Source organism: Carettochelys insculpta, chromosome 18 (assembly GCF_033958435.1).
Source record: "Carettochelys insculpta isolate YL-2023 chromosome 18, ASM3395843v1, whole genome shotgun sequence".
Lineage (NCBI taxonomy): Eukaryota > Metazoa > Chordata > Testudines > Carettochelyidae > Carettochelys > Carettochelys insculpta.
Genome location: NC_134154.1, coordinates 4,280,480 through 4,300,868, shown reverse-complemented (window position 1 = coordinate 4,300,868; position 20,389 = coordinate 4,280,480). Strand labels below are relative to the sequence as shown.

The window sequence follows — 20,389 nt, the reverse complement described above, 5'->3', positions numbered from 1 at the left end:
GGGGTTTTGCCTGTGAAAGCTTACGCCCAGATACATCTGTTAGTCTTCAAGGTGTCCCAGGACCCCTTTGTTTCTGTACTAGTGACTTACCTCGGAGAGGAGCCGACAGGGAATCAGTTGCTTGTGATTAAATCCCGTGGCTAGGATATGACGGTGGTGGTTGCTGATTTTGGGCTGTCTCGGCTGATTGTGGAAGAGAGAACAAAACCCGCCCTGGAGAAGCCATCCGCCAAGAAGCGAACCCTGCACAAGAGTGACCGGAAGAAGCGCTACACTGTGGTTGGGAACCCGTACTGGATGGCGCCGGAGATGTTAAATGGTGAGGTGCTTGTATTGTGGCAGGCAAGGCGCCTCCTTGAGGCAAAAGTGTCTGGGAGGAGGAGACACGACAGGATTCCTGGAAACTCAGCCTGTCTATTAGCTGCCTAAGGCTCCTAATACATGAGCTGCTTTCTTGCCAGATCTGGTGGCTGTGTGTATGTCAGTGGTGTTTAACTCTCCTGCTGCCAGGACTAAGCAAGAAGAAATGGGGCACTTATTCCTGGGAGTTGTCAGGACTCTTTGCGGAGTACCAGGTTAATACCTGCTGTTGTCTCTGTCTGTCTGTCTGTCTGGTGGCAACAAAACAGGAGTGTTGAAACAATGAGACTGGCTTTGAAATGAACTTCAGTGATGCAGCGACTTGACTGTGCTCTGTAGAAATGAAGTAGGAGAGGACTGGTGGGGCAAACCTGTAATGCTGAGTATGGGACAGACAAGAGGGGAATCCAGCTGTTGTGTGGTCCCCCCTCCCCCTCGCTTGAGGGTCAGATCTATCATGGCTCTGGAGTCAGGGCTCGTGAGTCCCTGATGGGTCGTGCTTCCTGTGTGGGATCCAAGAGAGGGGAGAATGCAAACCCAGCTGCTGCGGCTGACCTGGGCATGGCAGCAAGGCAAACACACAAACAACAAGCCCCGCTCCTAAGTCCTCCCAAAAGGGCAGACAGGGATAGGGTTGCTCTGTAAATGGTGCCCTACTGACTTCAGCATCAGGCCGTTCTTTGCAATCTCTTGGGGAAAGAGGAGACTTTGGTTTTACAGCCTCTACCCTCCTTGTCTCCCCCGCCCCAGTACCCTGCTGCTTGCTACTGCTGCTTTTGGTGCGTCCTTCTTTTTCCATTGAGCTGTGTGCTGGCTGGCCCCTGGGGGTCTGGTGCAGAGGGTTATCCTGCTTGTCCAAGGCATTAGAGTTGTGAGGCAGGAATGCTAACGTGTACCAAGCTTGGCACTTTGCCAGGCAGACTGACTACTGTGCCCCCCAAGAGACTGCATTAAAAAAGGTAAAGCCTGCTCTGATGTCCTATCCTGGAGTGCTAGGGCTCTTCCCAGCCAGCCCAGCCCACCCCACGTGAGGCCCAGCCACAGTTCTATTCTTGGCTGTGGAGGGATGCTTCTTTCTGTCTGGGGAGACCAGCCCTGTAGATCCTGTCAGCTTGTGGGGGTTGCTCTCTCTGTCTCAAAGCCCTCTGCTGTCTGAGGGAGATCATTAGCACTTAATTTATTACCTCTGCAGTCACTGCGGCAGATGCTGGGGATCCAGCTTCCTCTGCAGCCAGCAATGGCATGGCACACCGCAGAGATGCCTTGAAAGAGCTGTTCATGCCAAAGGCAAAGGCTCTCTGGATTTGACATCTGCACTCACCTGAACCCTGGTCACCCAGTTAGGACTTTGCAATAGTCCTAACTCCTGGGTTAAAGGCAGATGAGTCCCTGATGGGGTTCCTCTCTCGAGCTCCCTTTTCGTCCCTTGAAACTTCCAGCCATGAAGCATTTTAAGGGTCTGATAGCAGTGAAGCGCTGATTTTAATGATGAAAATTCTTTGGCTAGCCATAGCCTGGCTACAGCAGTGGCAGCTTCCGCCCCTGCCCTTCCATTGTGCGTCCTGTTCTGTCTGAATTAACCATTCCCTTCTTTGCAATCTGTGGATAATGCCAGTTATGGTGGAGGCTACTGTGAGAACTGCAGCCACCAAACCGCTCTCGTCAGTGTCCGCTCTAGTTCATTATCCAGCAAAGATCGATTGTCCCAGGCTCCTGCAGGAAGATGCCTGCTACACAAACTTCCTTGTAATAGTCTGCCGCAGAAGAACTTCCGCGGGAACTTTACAGCCTCATTCTGCTTCACAGAATCTTACGTGGGCCTCACTGTTGCAGTCACATGCTTCAGTCCTGCAGTGGGGAATGCACCTGACCTTTCCAGGGAGCCAGCAAGTGAATTTTCCAGCTGCTAGTTTAAGCCAGGGGCACAACAGTTAATCAGGACTGTGCAACAAAGTCTGCGGGTGCCAAAAGCAGAAGGAGCTGCCCTCACGCAAGCAATCCCTTCAGGAATGTGGAATGAGGGAGGGCTTTTTTCTGCCCAGCCTGTACCTGTAGGGGGGCTACGGTGGGCTCTGAACATAAGGCACAACAGGTTTTTATTTCACTTTTTTCCTTGCAAAAGAGCTGCTGGGAAGCAGCCAGCAGAGTCTGAAACTAGCTGCAGCCAACCTAGATGTACATACTAATGATTGCTTTGTTGTGCTAGAAACCATCTTGCTTCCTCTGTTAGTGACTAACTCCAGCTCTGCCTGGGAAACAAATCTAGCCTTGTAAAATGGCTACAAATGCAGCTGTGCTGCAGGCAGGGAAATTTCTCCACACACACTCCCCCCCCCCCCCCCCCGCCAAATCATGGTTGAGGGGCAAGAGGGGGAAGTCACGTTTTATTTGCTGTACTTGACTCCACTTCTGAATACTCTCTGGCTCACTAGGCTGCCTGGGCTTGGAGTGTGAATCTGCACTCCTCTGGGATCCTGCTAAGGGAGACTACTGCACCAGGGGATGATGTTTGACCTGGTTGCTTTTGGAACTTCCTAGCTCACAGTGTCCCCTGTGTTGTATTTCCTGCAGGGCAGAGTTATGACGAGACTGTGGACATCTTCTCATTTGGCATAGTTCTTTGTGAGGTATGTCCAGGCCCCAGCGGGCTGCCTAGGGGTCCTGAGCAAGAAAACTTCCTCTGCTTGGGTTTTCCTTCTCTGGTTGCTTGGGTCCCCACCATTTCTCCCCCTCCTCATGTTGAAGACAAACTTAGTTCTGCAATGTACACCAAAGCTGACTCGCCCTCCCCCAGCTCTGTAACTAGTGGGCTATATTGAGGGCGGGGAGCTTGATAACAGGATGAGGTCATAGAGGAGGGGTGTGCCTGCTATCACATTAGTATCATGCGAGCAGAGGGATTGCTTTGTACTTCAGTGCATGGACTGATGGTGGCCAGGACACTGCACAGGTTGCATGAGCAAGTGAAGATTGTTATCCAAGTAGCAGCAACACCAGAGGGAGGAGGGAATTGAACTTGGGCTTGTTTACCTCTGCTATACCAGGGAGAGACCTCTGGGGCCCGCCCCTGTACTGCCTATGAGGTTTGCTTGTATTAAATGGTGTGGCCTTGATCCTCTTTTGTGCAACAAGCCGGTCTGTAGATGAGGCTCTGTTCAACCGGGCCTGTAATCAGACACCTAATGGCATTGCTTCCAGTAAGCCCCACCTACCTACAGAGTGAGCAGCCCCTTCCTGTTGGCCTTGAGTGCTGGACCTACTGCTTTAATTGCTGCCCCTGAGCTATTCTTTCCCCTCTAGATCATAGGGCAGGTGTATGCGGACCCTGACTGCCTCCCTCGCACACTGGATTTTGGCCTCAACGTGAAGCTGTTTTGGGAGAAGTTTGTTCCTGCTGATTGCCCTCCAGCCTTCTTCCCTCTGGCTGCCATTTGCTGCAGGCTGGAACCCGAGAGCAGGTAAGGCTCAGGCTGACTGGGGAGTGGAATGCTGGTTAGCTGCTGGGAGGCGTGGGTCTAATCTCTGCTTCAGGCCTCTGTCCTCTTTGTATCATGGATTCTGTTGGGGTGGGGGTGGAGAACGCACCCTCCATCTGAACCACGCTGTGACAGTGCTGCTCTATGAAGTGGGTCAGAGGTGGGAGGGCAGGGCTGTGCTAATATCCAGGGTACTTCTGGTGCTGTGCTCTCAATTCATGGAGGTTTTATTGCTGTTATCCTTTCCCCATCGCTGTCCCAGGAGCTGGTCCTCTGCTCTCCTATGACCCCTGCTCTAGACTTGCTGCCCGCTTACCAGTCTTATCCCTTTTTTTTCTAGGCCCCCCTTTTCCAAACTGGAGGATTCCTTTGAAGCCCTCTCTCTCTATCTGGGAGACCTGGGCATCCCCCTCCCTTCCGAGCTGGAGGAGCTGGACCACAATGTCAGCATTCAGTATGGGCTGAGCCGGGACAAGCTACCTGAGAACACAATCTAGGTGGCCCACCCAATCTGGGCTACTTTTTCATTGGCTCCCATGGGAGTGGTGTGGAAGGGAGATGTACTTTGACTATCTGCAGGGCATTCAAGGGGCCCCAGCTCTATTCCCCTCTCCCTTCCCCCATGAAACCTAAACCACTGAGTCTGTTTGATGTCCTGGTTTCACTGTGGATTTATGGCACATTTTGCAAGTGAAAAGGGCTATTTCCTGCCTGCTGCACCAAGGAGAGCTGCTCAACACAAAGGGGGAAACAATACTCTGGGGCCTGTTTGGCCTTGTCACTGTGGTGCCTTGGAACTTGACAATGTGACTGTAAGCTGTGAAATAGTCCTGGCCTATCTGCCAGGAAGGGAATCGCTATAGGAAGACTCCTCGGTTAGGAATCTCTTCTCCCAGACTCTTTAGTGACTGCGTTCTCCTTGCAACACTTGGAATACACTAGAACTGGGACAACCAGGCGCCTGGCGAAGGGGATCCCATTCCTTTCCTCCATGTGAAGGGGGGTTCTTGAGCTGCCTAGTGGCTGGCAACTTGGCCCCCTCGTTGGGGGTGGTAGAAGTGCTAGGAATTGAGGGGCGTTTGAAAGGAATGGTCGGGATATGGTGTCAGCGGGTAGCATTTATCTCCATTAGTGTAGTTCTGTGCTCCCAGGCCCTGTTCAGAAACACTACAACCCAGTGAAAATTGGGCTTTGCTCCCCATGTGTGTGTGAATGAGGCTCTGATCTGAGTCCAGGGGGTAAGAGGGGGCGATTGAGACTCTAAGGTGTGCTTCTAGCTCTGAAAACACCTTTGGCTAGCTAAGTCCCCCATGTGAGACCTCAGGCACGAGGACTCAAGTCAGGATGCCCACAACTGCACCAGCATCTTCCTGAGCCTGCGCTGCTGTGTAAATGGGAAGGTGTCCCACAAGAGCACGTGCCTCTTTCTGGGCATTTGACCTGGTGCAGTGATACATACGCCTGGTAACTGGCAGAATGTACCTTTGTGGAGAGCGGGATAGGTCCAGGCTGAGGAATTTGGCTTGAGTGAGGTGAGCTTGTTTGGAGTCTCAGGGCAGACTAAAAAGGTGACTCATGGACCTGTGCTGGTGGATTGGAGGCTCATGTCTCCATCCTCTGTGGGTGGTAGCTGAAGGATTTGTAGTTCAGTAGCTATTGCCATCAGAGTCCCAGTTGGTTATCTGGCTGGAGCCCCTGACACACAACTTAGTCTGATTCTCTAAATAGACTCCTGCTCCAGTCAGGCCATGTGCATAGAAAGAGAAAGTGGGGCGGGAAGGAGACGAGCATATTCACTGGGGCCTTAGAAGGAAATGTAAATTTCCTGTCTTTCAGAGTAAGTGAGATGTAGCTGCTGATACCCAATCAAAGGCTGCCTGCTGAGTCCTCTGAGTTCCACAACCTCTTCATAAAACTTGAGTTCAGTCTCTGCTCTCCTTGGCAACCCCGTGTTAACAAGGCGTGTGTTCATGTTTGTCTCTGTTCCCTAAGGAGTTGGGACTATGAGCCTGGCCATAGCAATTAATGGGACCAGTCCTCATGTCTGTCTTATGTTGGTTGTGTTTAATTTATACGGTAGTTGTTTTAAAGAAACAGGGAAGTGCTGAACTGTAGGAGAGTTGCCAGTTGGGTCCATTGGCATTCTGATTGTTACAGGACTTTCTCCCTGCTACTTAATTAGAGGCACAAATGCAAAGGAGAGTGACCTGGCTGATGGGGGGGTGGGAGGGGGAGGGAGGTGGTCTTAACTCAGAGTGACTGCACAGCTCGATGTTTGTTGACTAAATTAAAAGCAATAAATACACACTTGGGAAGAAAGTTGTTTGTCTGCTTTTGGGCCCCTCACTCAGCTGTGGGACATCACCTTGGTAGTGGCAGACTGACTTGGCTTGTAGACAGTTTGTCTCTGATGCTTGACTTATGTGCAAATCATCAACAGAACTGCATTTAGCTAGGACAGGGGAATAGCTGGGAGTGTGGCAGCTACTGTCAGGCCTCATCCTTGCCAGTGCCAAAATCACCTGAACTCTAGCTGTGCTGCCTGCTCTTAATCCATTGCATTGTAATGTTCTGGCTTTGTGCTCACACCTCCCTTTCCAGTGCAAGAGCTGGAGGAACTGAGCTGGCCCTGAGCAGGAAGTAAAGCAGAATCCACTTACATCAGAGCCAGAAAGGAATAATTATTAGATCATCTCTCCATGGGCGCAGACTGCTTAGCTACAGTAGCTTGTTGGGGGCTAGTGAATAGACAGCAGCTCTTAGGAATACTTTGCCTCACTCTCATACTAGACTTTGCCAATGTGTCCACAGGGCTGGTATCCCTTGGCATTAGCTACAGCTGAAGGCACATTCTGGTTTGGATGGCTGAGGAGCTTGTGGCTGTCTTGCTCTTATGGTAGCTGGGGTTCTAGCTTTGAATGGAGCAAAGGGTGAAGGTCCTGTGGTGGTCTCTCACTGCTTTGCCATTTGGAGCAGAGGGCCTTGCCTGGGTTTGAGTGAAGCTATTAGCCTGCTAGTGCAACCAAGCTCCCACAAGGAGATGAAGCGTGACCTGCTCAGCCTGCCTTTCTGCACCCTTCCTAGGTGTGAGCTACTTCAACAAGGGGTGACCAGCCATTTCCACAGAACCATTTTATTTTTCTTATAATGAGGTATTTAAAATATTTACAAAGTGGCATTCAATGCCATTTTAAAAAAAAGTCCCTTTTCTGAACCATACAAACATTGACATGGTACTCTGCTCAATGAGTCCCTAAAAGCAGATGGGTAGAAAAGCTCGTTTGGATGGCTTGATGCCTCTGCAGAGATGGCGGCTGTTCACTTCTTTCAGTTAGCCCTAGGCAGGGGATGAACCACCAGTTGCCCCACTCCGAGAGACAAGTGCTTCTTGCTGATACACCTACTCTGTGAATGCTCCTGTGGCTGTGCAGGGGCTGCAATAGGATGCACAAGGCCTTTGGGTGAGCCAGCAGCAGAACCACAGGTTTGTTGTTCCCTCAATTTCAAGTGCTGGCCAATTACATTCACCCTAGGACTGGCTTATGCTCATTTGCTTGAAAGATCGATCCCTAGAGAAAGTCTGAGCAGACTTCAGAAATGGCTCCTCTCCCTGTAAGCAGCAAAGACTACTGGGACAGTCTCCTTGAAGCTGACCAAGGGGTTGTCTGTCTTCACTTCAGATCCTCTCCTGCCTTACACCACTGAAGAAGATTCCTGGTGCACACCAGCTGGATGCTTTGAAGCCAGAGTCCTAGTGTACCAGCCCAAGAACATGGGGAATATGGCCTGGGCTCTGGCAGGCTTTGATTTGAGCATCTTGAAAGGTCTGCAGTAACATATTGGGCCTAACCATTTCTCACTTTCAGCCAAAAAAACCTCTGTCTGCCCGCTGAAGCCTGCAGTGGTTGAAGGCTATCAATTGACTGCTGCCCTTCTCTAGAAGAAACTTGCATGGAACAGCTTTTCTTCAGCAGTCTTCTACTAACATAAAATGTTAAACTGCATTCATACTGATTAGTTCTCTCCATAACCCTGATGTGAAACTCCCACCAGACCCTATGATACTGCTCCTGTGTCAGATTACAGGCTGAAATGCCAGTAACACTGCTCTGGCCAAAGGGGAACAAAACAGGAAACAGCATCCACAGTCTGGAGTATGGGATGTGGGGCCAGGGTAGCACATTGCTGGCCTGGAAAACCACTCCCCCTCCTCTGCTGTAGCAGTCGCTGGAGCTGAGAGCAGTTACCTGAGGCTGCAGCTGCAAGTCCTGCCAGCTGCACAGTGAATGGTGACTGTAATAGACTACAATGAACAGCCCCTATTTCAGTGCATCTGTAAGTTCTGTCAATTGCTGGAATTCATCAACAAAAAAATACAAATGAACTCCCTGCTCCCAAAACTAGAGAGACTGGGGTCTTAGCCACAATTGTTTCAATCTCTGCCTCTCCTGCCCCTGGTTCCTCAGGCGCCAGGAGTACCTGCCTGGCCCATGAGTGGTGCATTGCCATCCTGTGCCTCCTCCACAGGGGTGTGGTTTGTGTGCACCACTATCGTATTCTCATCCACAAGCTCGCAGGCTGGGTTAGTGAAGGCAGAAAGTGGAAGGGTGATACGCTGCATTTCGCGCTCATAAACCTTCTGCTCATGCTGCTCCTTCAAGTCTTTGCCCCTAGAAAGAAAACCACAACAGGTGCTCAGTGCTGACTGGTCACTCTCTGCAATTAGGGCCCTCCAACAAAAAACCGAGCCTGCAATGTGCAAGCCTGGGTCTGCCCCCCACCTACTGAAAGCAGGCTGGTAGTGGGAGAGGGAGGAGTGTCCAATAGTCCTTGCTTCTGACTGGTTCATCCACTATTACCCTATCAGTGAGGAAATGGAGGTTAAAGCCAGTCTGCTCCCACTTGTCAAAGGCTCCAGAGCCCAGACAGTAGATATGGAACCAAATCTCTGGCAAGTAACTGGATTGTAGCTTTGGTTGTAAGTCCACGAGGGCCTGCTTGAGCTCCTAGTCTGTGAGCTGCTAGGAGAGGATGTGAGAACTCCAGGTGTTGACTGTCACTTGCATAGATGATGGCGGCTTTATTGCCTAAAGCTAATGTTAATATTTTCCCAAAAGCAAGTTCAGTGACTGGCATTGCCCAGAGGTGTGTAATTATCTGGTGTGCCACAGAGACTGACTCCTTACATAAGGGCAGAGTAGTATTTAATGGCCTGGGGCAAAGGAGTGGCCTCTTTAAAAACAGTTGTAGCTGGTACTGAACTCTGGAGAAGGTGAAGAATGCTTTTGTTAAGGAAGAAGAAAAAGTGGGGCATTTAAAAAACCCCAGGCACCCTTTAACTCTACTGGGGTAGCCACGGCACCTGGCTGAGGAAAAACTGAAGCATCCACTGCTGCTCCTGCACTGGAAGTTGAGCTATTTTGGATGAAGGTGGTGTTACTAGGAAATGGCTATTCTAATACTCAAGCAATTGGCCAGAGGCCACAAGAACTTCCAGGGTCTACTGCAAGGCAATGGGAGAACAGTCTTCCCTCCTCACCCACCACTCCTCTCCATCTACCTTCACTGCCACCTGCATCCTACTCCTGAGCAAACACTCCTTGCTGGTGCTTTAGCCTTGTGTAATACTGCTGGAGTCTCTCCTGTCCCTGCTTGCTGATAAATTTTATGTATGGACTTTGCTCAGCCTGGAAGAGACTGTCTGCTTGCTTACATCCAACAGTCTGACTCTCTTACAGAACTGCCAGGACTGAGACCAGCTCTAGATACAGAAAGGAGGCTGTACACAGTGGTGCATTACTGCCTGAGAGGTGGCAGTCCTTACCGCATTACCCTTTCTCCTCCTGCTCTTTGTACTACTGTTCCCTACTTAAAGGGCGGTATAAGGAAGGGGAAGTTTGCCCTTCCTCTGGGCTGTTTCCCTGCTGGTGCTGCTCTCTGTACCACACAAAAGAGTTGATTGGATCCAGCAAATTAAATTCAAACCAATAACTCTTCAGCAGGGCTGGAACCCAAACCACCAGCGTGATCTTAATTTGGCAGTCGGGGAGAGGATAGTCAAGGGCCACCTTCTAGTCCCAGGAGGCAAGACTCCCACTGGCATCAAGGTGAGCTATCAGGGCACAGACCAGGAGAAAATTTAACCAGAGGAAGGCTAATGGACCCATGAGTACTGGCGGTACTGACAAAAACAAGCCAGAGTGAGTCAACCATCCTTTCTGTCATAAAGCTAGAGTGAGTTGGAGCTGCACGAGCGATGAAATTACTCTTTATAGGAGGGTTAGCCCTGCCACCAGTAACAAAGGAGGGCAGAGAAGTAACGTTAAGCTAGACCAGGCTGCACAAGAGAGAGGGGAGTAGCTAGTTGCAGGAGTTAAGCCCTGAAGCAGGGGTGCTATAATCATCCTATGTCTCTGGTAGTTCTGTCTGGAATGCTATAAATAAATTGCAGGCCTGATCAGCCTGGCAGGCGTACGTGAAATTGACTGTCAGTGGGAGTTGTGCATGCACAGCTGTCAGGCTAACTGTGCTGTGCAATTCAAAGGACAAATTTAGGCGATAAGGGAAAAAGTATGAAAGACACAGAACAGTGGGACAGGTTCCTGGAGTTTTAGGGTTTGTAAATACGGCCGCTATGACTGTCTCACTGTGTCAGTGCCTATGAGGTACTCAGCCCCCTCAACTCCCTCTGATTTAGCTGAGCAGCCAGGGCTCAGCCACACCTGCGATCAGGTGCTTAAGATTTGCAGCAGCTGTGGATCCATGTGGGGGAAAGCATAGGCAGACTGGTTAACATGTATGTAATTGCAGCCCTGCCAGAGGCCTTGGACTTGCAACAGTGGAATGAAATTCTAGAGCCTAGTCTTGTTTCTGAAAAGGCTCTTGAGGCAAGTAGCGAAAGCTCCATCAATTGAGGCATACAAAACTCCACTGCACATCATACTGAAGACTATACTTCCAGGCATGGGGGCTGCTCCACTGGCTTAGGGAGGTGCGGGGGTGTCACTAAGGGACCTAGTACATGTTCCATCAAGGCTGTCCCGAGACCAGATCTCACAGCCTACACTGCAGAGAGTTCTGCATGAACGGGGACTTAGACATTACGTAGAGTAGCTCAGAATTTACTGACTTTCAGAGGCCAGTATCACAACCACAATCCAAACCCCCCAAACAACCTCTTGGGCAGGACACTACTGACCTTTTGTAGATGTAGCCCATGACAATGCCTGCTCCAATGGCAATGATGATCACCATCATGATAAAGCCCATCACATACCCTGTGGAAAAGGAAAAGAAGCAACACAATTAGAGACAAGGCTGCACTTTGGATGGAGCAGGGGCTTTAGGAGTCTGGAAAGAAACAGCCTGTTGGGAGTCCCATGGAGGAAGCTAGAAGGTCCTCCTGGATGCATACCTAATGTCCCTAAGTCCTTCTTTTCTTTGGAGTTCAGCCGGACTCTCTGACTGATCCCAATGACAGGCTGTACGGCAGCTGCCTCGCTTCGGGATGGCAGTGTATCAGCTGGTTCAAATACCTGGTCTATGCCCTGAGAAACCCCAGCTGCAACTGTAGAGACCAGTGCCTCAGTGGAGGAGGAAGCAACTGTTGGGGGAAAAAGAATGTATTGAAGTGTGTCACTAGTGTTTCATACCAACATCTCTTGTAAATGGAGCACAAACATATCTCAGCCCCAGGACCCTCCTCATGTGAGACTGACAAATACATCTGCACCCCCGTATATGCCAGTCTCACCCAGAAGATGGGAGAAAATGTGCATGCACACACACACTTTTCCAGCCCCGCCCACCCAGTTCAACTGCTGCCAAAGGTCAAGAGCAATCCAAGGAACTAGCAAACACTAAAACAAAAGAGACCAAGTGTGAGTAATGTAGCTTATTAATCGAAAAAAACACTATGTGAATCTGTTTGGTATAGTTCAATAGACCCAAAAAACCCCCAGAACTACATCACCTTGAACAGAAATAATGCCACAGGTGTAGCTGGGTTAGGCTGCAGCTTCCCAAATAACAAGTAGTCCTGTAACACCTTGGAGACTAACAAATTCTTCAGCTGATTGGTGGAGGAAAAAAAATAGCATTTAGGGTCTATAGAGCAGGGAAGGAAGGGGAAAAACAAGAGTCACCTATCACTGGTAGGATCAGTTGATGAAATAAGTAGGATGTCCCCCATCCTACTTAAATTGCTTCATCAACTGGTCCTACTAGTGTCAGGTAACCCTTTTCCCCACTTTCTCTCCCCATTGTATAAAACCTGGAGTCTATTATTTTTCTGTTCTAATCATCTGAAGAAGTGGGTCTTAGCCACAAAAACCCATGACCTTATACATTCTTTAGTCTCTTAGGAGCACCCTCTCTTGTTCTATTTCCCTCTGTTCCCTCTCCTCCCACCATTCTTGGGCAGGAAATGCCTGCGTGAGACTGCTCTATGAAAAGCTTAAGTCCATGTAGCTGAGTTAGTCTGTAACTTCAAAAACAAGAAGTCCTGTGGCACCTTACAAGACTAACATATTTTGGAGCATAAACTTTTGTGGGCAAAGACTTGCTTTGATGAAGTGGGTCTTTGCCGACAAAAGCTTATGCTCCAAAACACGTTAGTCTATAAAGGTAGCGCAGGACTTCTTGTTGTTTTTTAAACCCCTCTCTCTTCTCAGGTACAGCTTGCTGCCAACCAGCCCTAGTGAAGGGGTGGTGATGGAAAAAGGGAGTACTCAACCAAGGAAGAACACCACCATCCACAACATTTCATATTCCTGAGGCAAATCAAAGAGGGTGACAATTCACATCCTAGCAAAGCATGACCTACGTGGTTTGCTTATTTCATATGCCATTTCATATGACCCCTGTGAGCAGGGAAGGCAATCCTCCCAACTTCATGCTGTCAACTATTTGAAGTGCCACCTGTATGCTATCATCTAAATTATGCAAGAACAAACGGGGACCCAAAACTGACCCTGAAGGACTCTACGCCACATGGCCTTCCTTGCTTGAGTGTGAACCATTGAAGTGTTTGGAAAGTTCTTTACCCAACTTAAATGTTTATTGAAAAATGTGAGGGAGATAAGGTACCTGGGCAGGTGGGGAGTGGGACAGCAGAAACCAGCAGAGTCCAGACAGAATCAGTGCAAGGTGTTTGCTCTTCATTGTGCCTGTTCTAACATTTTCCCTGGATGTAGGAACTAACAGGGCTCTTGCAAGATTACTGCCCACTCTAATACCAGTAGAGATCATGGCCCTGGGGTTGCAGTAATTCTTTATTTCTTCCTGTTAATTCTAATTATCCTGCCCCGACAGGTCCTCCCTCTTCCTCATATTCACTCCTTGAGACTAGGGGATACCTGGAGGTGGTTGGCCACCCCCTCCCAATCCCAGTGTGTCCAGGCAGCAAGCTAGCCGGACCCTCGCTTGCAACCTGCGCGGCACCCCAAGGCTCTAGGAAGCTCTCATACACCGGTGCCTGAGACCGGCCAAGCTGCACCAGCCCCGCCATTCTGCTGCACTCGTCTCCCTCCAGGCTGGCTGCCCAGAGCCTTCAGTGACAGGCACGGGGCCCCGGGGCGGGACTACGTGGGGCTGCGATGATGCACTATTCGGGCGCGGGAAAGACCTGGATGACGTCTCCGACAGTACCCCAGAAGGGAGCGGGCAGCTGGCCCGCTCCACGTGCAGGAGGCGGAGACAAGCTCCGCCCTAAGGGGCGGGCTTAAGTTGTTTACACGACGAGCTCTCGCCGCTGGGATGACATCATCCCAAACCGAGACACCAATCGGAGGCCCGTGTGAAGCTCGGCAACAAGGCCGCCAATCCCGCTGCAGGAGGGGGCGCATTGCCCCCCCTTCGCCAAAGCGCGCCCGAGCCCCGCAGCCGCGGCGGGGAACAGCGGCACGTGGCCCTGTCGCTGTCCTGGGTAGGGGGCGGCTCATCCGCTCACCTGGGCACGGGGCGATGTCGCAAGGGCTGCGCTCCGGGAGGCCGGCCTCGCCGCTCACGTAGCACCAGGGGCCCTCACCGCCGTCGGGGTTCCGGCAGCTGCTGTGATCCTCGGAGACTGGTGGGGCCGAGAGACGGTTAATAAACTCCATGGGCCGGGTCCGGCACCCCCACCCCTGCCCGGGAGACCCCGCCCGGCACCCCCACGGTGAACGGGGCGTCGTACGAGAGGCACAAGAACAAAACTGAGCAGCTGTTCCGGGCCACCCCAGCTCCAGCTCCCGCCCCCCCCCCGCCAGCAGACCACCCCCCGCCCACGCGGCGGTTGCAGGCCCCGGCTCGGCGGGGTCTGTGCGCCCCTACCTGCAAGGAGCGCAGAGCTGGAGTTTCTCTGCGCCGCCCGCCAGTTCAAGCAGGGGGCACCGCTGGCGGCGAACCGCTGGCTCCCCCGGTAGGAAACGCCATTGCCACGGACACATTCTGGAGAGGAGAGAGCCCACAGCTGGAAGCGCCCCCAGGACCCGGCAGCCCCAGTGGCGCCTCCCCTCCCCCCCGCCGCAGCAGCTGTCTGCTGGGCCTTCACGCCTCGCAGCTTCACGAGCTCCAATTGCCCCGCAGGCACCATGGCACTTCCAATGTTAACAGGAGAGAACAAACCCCACTCTCGAACGGGGCTGGGGAAGGGTCACCGCCCAGCCGCTCTCTGCGCTGCTTAGCCTGCAGCCTGCCCAGAAAAACGGGGGTGGGGCGCAAATAGCGCCCCGGCTTGGGATCGTCGTACCAAGGACAGAGTCACAGAGCCCTGCCTTGGCTCTGGGTGCAGGGACGGGGCTGAGCGTAGACACCATCCCCTGAGTTGGGATTGCCATGTCAGGGCCGGCAGGGCTCCAGCGCCGCTGCCCCAAGGGAGGGGGCGATCCTTCACCCCCGGGTGGAGCCAGAAGGGCAGTCAGGGGGGTTCAGATTAGCCTTTGTACCTGCTTTCTGCCATGGAGCTCAGAGCAGGCAGCCTCGCGGCAGGGCAGCGCGGGCTCCAGCGCCTGCAGCCCGGCTGAGGGGCGCTCGGCAGGCGGCTACGTGTGCCGGGGACACGGCGGCTCTTTCCGCCGTGTGCAGCGGCTCCGCCCATAGGTGTAGGAGGCGATGCGCTTTTAGCTCTCACCTTCGGCTGCAGAGGCTGTCCCGAGCAGCACGGCGCTGAGCAGCACGGCTGGCGCCCACTCCAGCATCCTGGGGCCGGGCCGGGCCGGGCCGGGCTGCAGTAGAGGCCGAAGACCGGGGGGCGGGGGCGGGGTGAATCGCTCGGCAGTCTCAGGCCGCTGCACCCTCCTCGGCAGCTGGCAGCCCTATCCTTGTAAACAGCCTCGGCGCACCTCCCCGCGCGCACTGCAGCGAAGGCTCCTCCTCGCGTCCAGATTTACGCTGGGTCCTAAAGAGCGGAGAGGCAAAGAGCGGAAGCAGCGCGCGCGGCGGAGCAGGGACCCCTGAACCCGCCCTTCCCGACCCCGCGCTGAGGCTCCTGTAATACAGGGCAACCTGGGCTCTCCCGTCCCCTGACCTGCGGGGGTTTTGCACGATTCTGGGATGGGTGACAGCAGGAGTTAAAAGCGCTTTTACATGGCAAGTCGCATGTAACCCCTCCCTGACTTGCACACACAGGGAGGGTGGGGCCCGTTCAACGACTTTAAACTGCAAGTCTTTTAAATTACCAAAATACATGAACAAACCTCCTTTGCCTAGTGCCTCTACTGCAGTGACCTCAGAGAAAAGCCCAGGTTCCACCCAGAGCCACAGCAGGGAATACTCAGGCCATTCAGAGAACTTCCCACCTTTAAGGTAGTTTCAACTCCTACCCCCCAACTTTGTCCATTATGCAAGATCCATGTTCCAAAAGGGCTGGAGGGAGTGTTTTCCAGAGCCCAGCAGTGCTGCTCCTTGATCTGTCTGCAAGAGACGAACGGCACAGCCACCTTCACCAAACCCTCTGGGCCACTAGTACTCTCTGCGAGGAAGCTTGATTTCCTGTGTGAGGATCACAATGCCTGTTACAAAACAAAACCATGATTGTTTTTGCAGGTCTAATGGATATTGCCCAAAGACTTTAAGGATGCCACAATCATCTTGCTCTTCAAGAACAAGGGCAACAAAGCTGACTGTGGAAATTACCGGGGCATCTCCCTTCTCTGTACTGCTGGAAAAATCCTCAACCATCTGATCACCAGCATCTCAGAGGAGAACCTACCAGAGGCACAGTGTGGTTTTCACCCAGGCCGCAGCACCATTGACATGATCTTTGCTGTTCGTCAGGTCCAAGAAAAGTGCATAAAGCAGAACTTGGATCTGTACGCTGTCTTTATAGACCTGACCAAGGCATTTGACACCGTCAACGGAGAAGCCCTGTAGATTATCCTCTCAAAACTTGGCTGCCCGAGAAGATTCATTAACCTCATGCCTGTTCCACGGTGACATGACTGACTTTGTTTTCTCAAATGGTGAGTCCTCAGATCCATTTGAGATAGCCGATGGTGTGAAGCCAGGGTAGTTGCTGGCCCCAGTGTTATTCAACCTCTTTTTCACCTGCCTCCTCAGCCACGCAGTTAGGGACCTGGACCAGGGAGTCTACATAAAATACAGACTTGATGGGTCGCTTTTTGACCTTTGTCGTCCGAATGCTAAAACCAAGACGCTTGAGAGGCTCATCCTTGAAGCCCGTTTTGCTGACGACTGGGCACTTATGGCACACAAGGAATTTGATCTCCAGCTCATCGTCAACAAGTTTGCTAATGCCACTCGCCTCTTTGGTTAGACTATCAGCCTGGGAAAGACACAGGCGCTGTTTCAACCTGCTCCAGGATCTGCTGCTCTCCCTGCTTCAATCTTTATTGAAGGAACAGAGTAAAAAACAGTAGAGGAGTTAAAGTACCTTGGCAGTGTGATAGCCAATGACGGCTCCCTTGACGAATAAATCAGTGCCAGAATCTGACAGGCCAGCCGGGCACTTGGATATCTCAGAGCGTGAGTGTTGAATCAGCACAATATCCGACAGTCCACTCAACAAAGTGTACAAGGCTGTAGTCCTGACCAGTCTCCTGTATGTCTGTGAAACCCAGACCTTGTACAGAAAATATATAAAATTGCTGGAGTGCTTCCACACGTGCAGTCTGAGGTCAATACTGCACATTCAACAGAGTTACGAACCTGGAAGTCCTGGACAGAGCAGGAACCACGAGCATTGAAGCCATGATTCTGAAATCCCAGCTTTGCTGGACAGGGCACGTCATACAAATGGAGGAGTCAGGAATCCCTAAGCAACTCCTCTATGGTGAACTGTCCCAGGGCAAAAGGAATCAAGGTGGGCCTCGCAAGAGATATAAAGACTGCATGAAGGCCAACATTGCTCATGGTGGTTTAAAACCAGATCAGCTAGAGCAGCAGGCAAAAGACCGAACAGACTGGCATGCCCTCGTACGACATGCGTATGACAGCTTTCAAGAGCAGCGACGCATACGCCTCAATGATGCTCGTGAGAGGAAGAAAGCAACAGCAGCAGCCACACCAACAGAGCCAGGACATTTCCCTTGCCCCCACTGTGAACGCCCATACTGTTCAAAGCTTGGACTCCTCAGCCACATGCGAGCTGCACCAGGGGAGGTCAATATTGTCTAGCTGTGTTAACAACACTTCCACTGCTTACTGGGCTCTTATAAGACATTTAGGGATAAATTAGAGCTAAACAACAGCACAGAACACTGAGAGCTAGGACTGGTGGGTGTAAACAAACTTAATGGGACCATTGGAACTTGGCCACACCCATGAGAAGTGAACATCTGTCTAACTAAAAAGATGCTGGATCACAGATGTTGCCAGACCAGAGAGTGCCAGACTAGAAAAGTTCAGCTTATTACCAAAAATATTTACCTTACTCTTGACAACTCGATAGAGAAAACATTTGTCTCACAAGTGCTGCTTCCCTATTGCCATCCACACACAGGACACAGGCTCCATTTTACACATTCATGTGTAATGCCAATCTAGATTGTTGGCCTCCGCATTCATGAAACGTTTGATTTTTCCCAACATCTAATTCCTGCCCTCTTTACTCTGGATAGTAGGGGGAGTTCTTCTCATCTAGAAATTTACACAGCGGGGAGTTGGCCAATCAAGGGCTCCCTATTCACCTGTAACTACCAATGAACACCCTTTATTTCCTCATTTGGGTTCCTCTGTGGTTGTTGTAGAAAGCAGATCCCAAATGGTGTTGCTAAACCTGGTAACAAACACTAACACACAGACTATGCTTTCACCTGAAGGACATCAAGTCCTGTCACTTCTCTGCTTTTTGTCTGTTCTGCTTTATTTAATCCCACACAATTTAGGAGCTGTGGCTCTGGTCCTAGCTTTCTGGAGAAATGTTCACAATAGAGTAAAAGGTAAAAACTCCCTGAAAAATAATGTTAGTGTTTGTTCCATTGCAGACATTCTATCAAAATACCAGAACCGCTGGGTTGCAATTTCAGACAATAGTTGTAAAGTCATTATTTCTAATTTTAAATATGCAGGAGACACACAGATACTGTGACCAGGGTAACCATGTAAGTACCTAGATTGACAGACTGATGTTTTCTATTTTAGACAAATGAAAAAACAATCAGCTAAAATATCCATCCGGGCTGGCTGGCAGAAGGTCTTGAAAAATGTCTAGAGAGGAAAGATGGGGCTTGTGGTTAAAGCACAAGACAGTGAATACAAGGTTCTATTTCTGGCGATGCCACAGAGCTCGTGTATAACCTTGGCTGAGACACTACCTCCTCTGTGCTTCATTTTCACTTTCTACAAAGTAGGGGTAAATAATCAAGCTTTCCTACCTGAGAAGGGTGTGTGATGTCACCTGCTTGAAAAATTAGACATCTGATTAAAGGGTGGCACATGGCCAGAAATGGTTAACCAGCTCATAGATGGACTGACTCAGGGCTGACCTTTAAAGACCTGTTTGGAAGCTATGTAAATGATAAGTGGGCTCTTCCAATGGGCTAGAATTAAATTTTAAAATGCAGATTTGTATTAGAGCAGTGGAATAGTAGGTGCCTGCTCAGTTCTTGTAATGTGAACAAATGAACCTTGTGTGTTGTATAGCTTTGATTCAAGATCACATGGGAATATTAACATTTATAATGAAACGTGACTTTAGTCGCATTATTGTTCATATGTCTCTTTGACTGTTTTGGTAAGCTGTATGTGAACTGTTTAATGGATAAATTACCTTGCGCTAATTGCCGTGATGTTTGGGAGACAGACAGTTACAAGTTATGTCAAAAAGCTTATTGTGTTTGTCCAGGCCAAGAGGCAAAGGTATTAAGTCCCTTTGGATGGGATCCTTTTTTGCTTTGCATCTGCTTGGATGCTCATGGGTAGGGCTGCAAGCCATAAAGGATGAGATCCTGGGATATTCTGATAGCCCTTTAATGGACATTGACTTAGGTTCTCAGAGCTGGTTGAGGTTTCATATGGGGGAAAATTAAGCCAAATGGACTGGGTTCTGAGTGTGTCACTGGCTGGAAACACTCTGAATATGATGTTGGAATTTGGACTATGACCATGGACTAAAGTCTGAAAGAGCTTTTGGCACCTACAAGAGCACCATCTCTACTAGTTAACTGAACTTCAAGAATTGAACTTGTGTTTACATATATATTGATCTTTTAAATAATACGCTCACATTTTTCTTTGTTAATACATTTTAGTTTAGTTAATCAGAATTAGCTATAAACATGTATTTGGGAGAAGGCCTGAAAGGTTTGCTAACCTGGAAGATAAAGTATCTGATCCTTTGGGCTTGGTAGAGCTTTACTCAGTTGGAGTATCCGGGTAGAAGCCTCATGCTGGGTACTTGAAGGGACCTGTGTTGTTTGGACTTGTGATTGACCAATAAGTTAATACAGAAGCTGCTTTGTGCTGGCTTGGTGAATATTGGGAAAAGCACCAGCTTTGGGGATTAGGTATCCCACTTTTTGATGTGCACCCTAATGGAGTGATCTCAGGTGGCTCCCCATGGACTCTTTCTACCACAGAGGACTGTTGGGAGGATCAGAACTTATCAAATGCTTTGGAATCATCATACAGAAGCTGCAAAAAGAGTGAAAAGTATTTTTAAACCAGAAGGCTAACTGGGCTAAAGGGTGACAGGCATCCAAGAAGCATATATTCTACTGGCTCAGCATATGATCTTGGTCAAGTTAATCTGCTGGGGGCTTCAGTTTCACCTCCTCTAAATTGGGTCCAGTAGTCCTCACCCATCTTTAAAGGACTTTGACATCACTGATGAAGAGAGCTGCATAAGAACTAGTTCCCACCAGCTGAAATGTCTGCTCCGTTTAAACATATGGGCTACATCTACACTAGCACATTACATTGAAGTAGCCTATTTCGACGCGTATCATCTACACATCCTCCTGGGCTGGTGCCGTCGCCGTTCAACATCGAAGTAGCGACGGAGAACATCGAAAGGAGCTGCCACGGAAGGACATGTGGAGCATCCACACACACAAGTGCTCCCTGTCGAAATCAGGGGCCAGCAAAGCCCCAAGCCTCTCCCTTAAAGAGCCCCT

The 20,389-nt window shown here is 50.5% G+C and overlaps 2 protein-coding genes across 3 annotated transcripts in view; one reads left to right on the top strand and one right to left on the bottom strand.

Moving 5' to 3' along the window:
* The window catches only part of LIMK2 (LIM domain kinase 2), a 43,924-nt gene extending 37,880 nt beyond the window's left edge, over window positions 1-6,044 (top strand). For both annotated transcript variants that reach the window (XM_075012848.1, XM_075012849.1), the window contains 4 exons: window positions 145-319; window positions 2,932-2,987; window positions 3,661-3,818; window positions 4,177-6,044. In XM_075012848.1, the coding sequence (XP_074868949.1) occupies window positions 145-319; window positions 2,932-2,987; window positions 3,661-3,818; window positions 4,177-4,333 (546 nt within the window). In that variant the 3' untranslated portion in view covers window positions 4,334-6,044. The remainder of the gene's footprint in view (window positions 1-144; window positions 320-2,931; window positions 2,988-3,660; window positions 3,819-4,176) is intronic.
* A 915-nt stretch (window positions 6,045-6,959) lies between these two features.
* PIK3IP1 (phosphoinositide-3-kinase interacting protein 1) lies at window positions 6,960-15,190 on the bottom strand. Its single transcript, XM_075012850.1, has 6 exons — window positions 14,947-15,190; window positions 14,148-14,264; window positions 13,786-13,902; window positions 11,251-11,439; window positions 11,035-11,113; window positions 6,960-8,506 (listed from the first exon to the last, which is right to left on the bottom strand). The coding sequence occupies exons 1-6, from the start codon at window positions 15,011-15,013 to the stop codon at window positions 8,299-8,301; spliced, it is 777 nt and encodes a 258-aa protein (XP_074868951.1). The 5' UTR covers window positions 15,014-15,190; the 3' UTR covers window positions 6,960-8,298.
* Window positions 15,191-20,389: the final 5,199 nt, after the last annotated feature.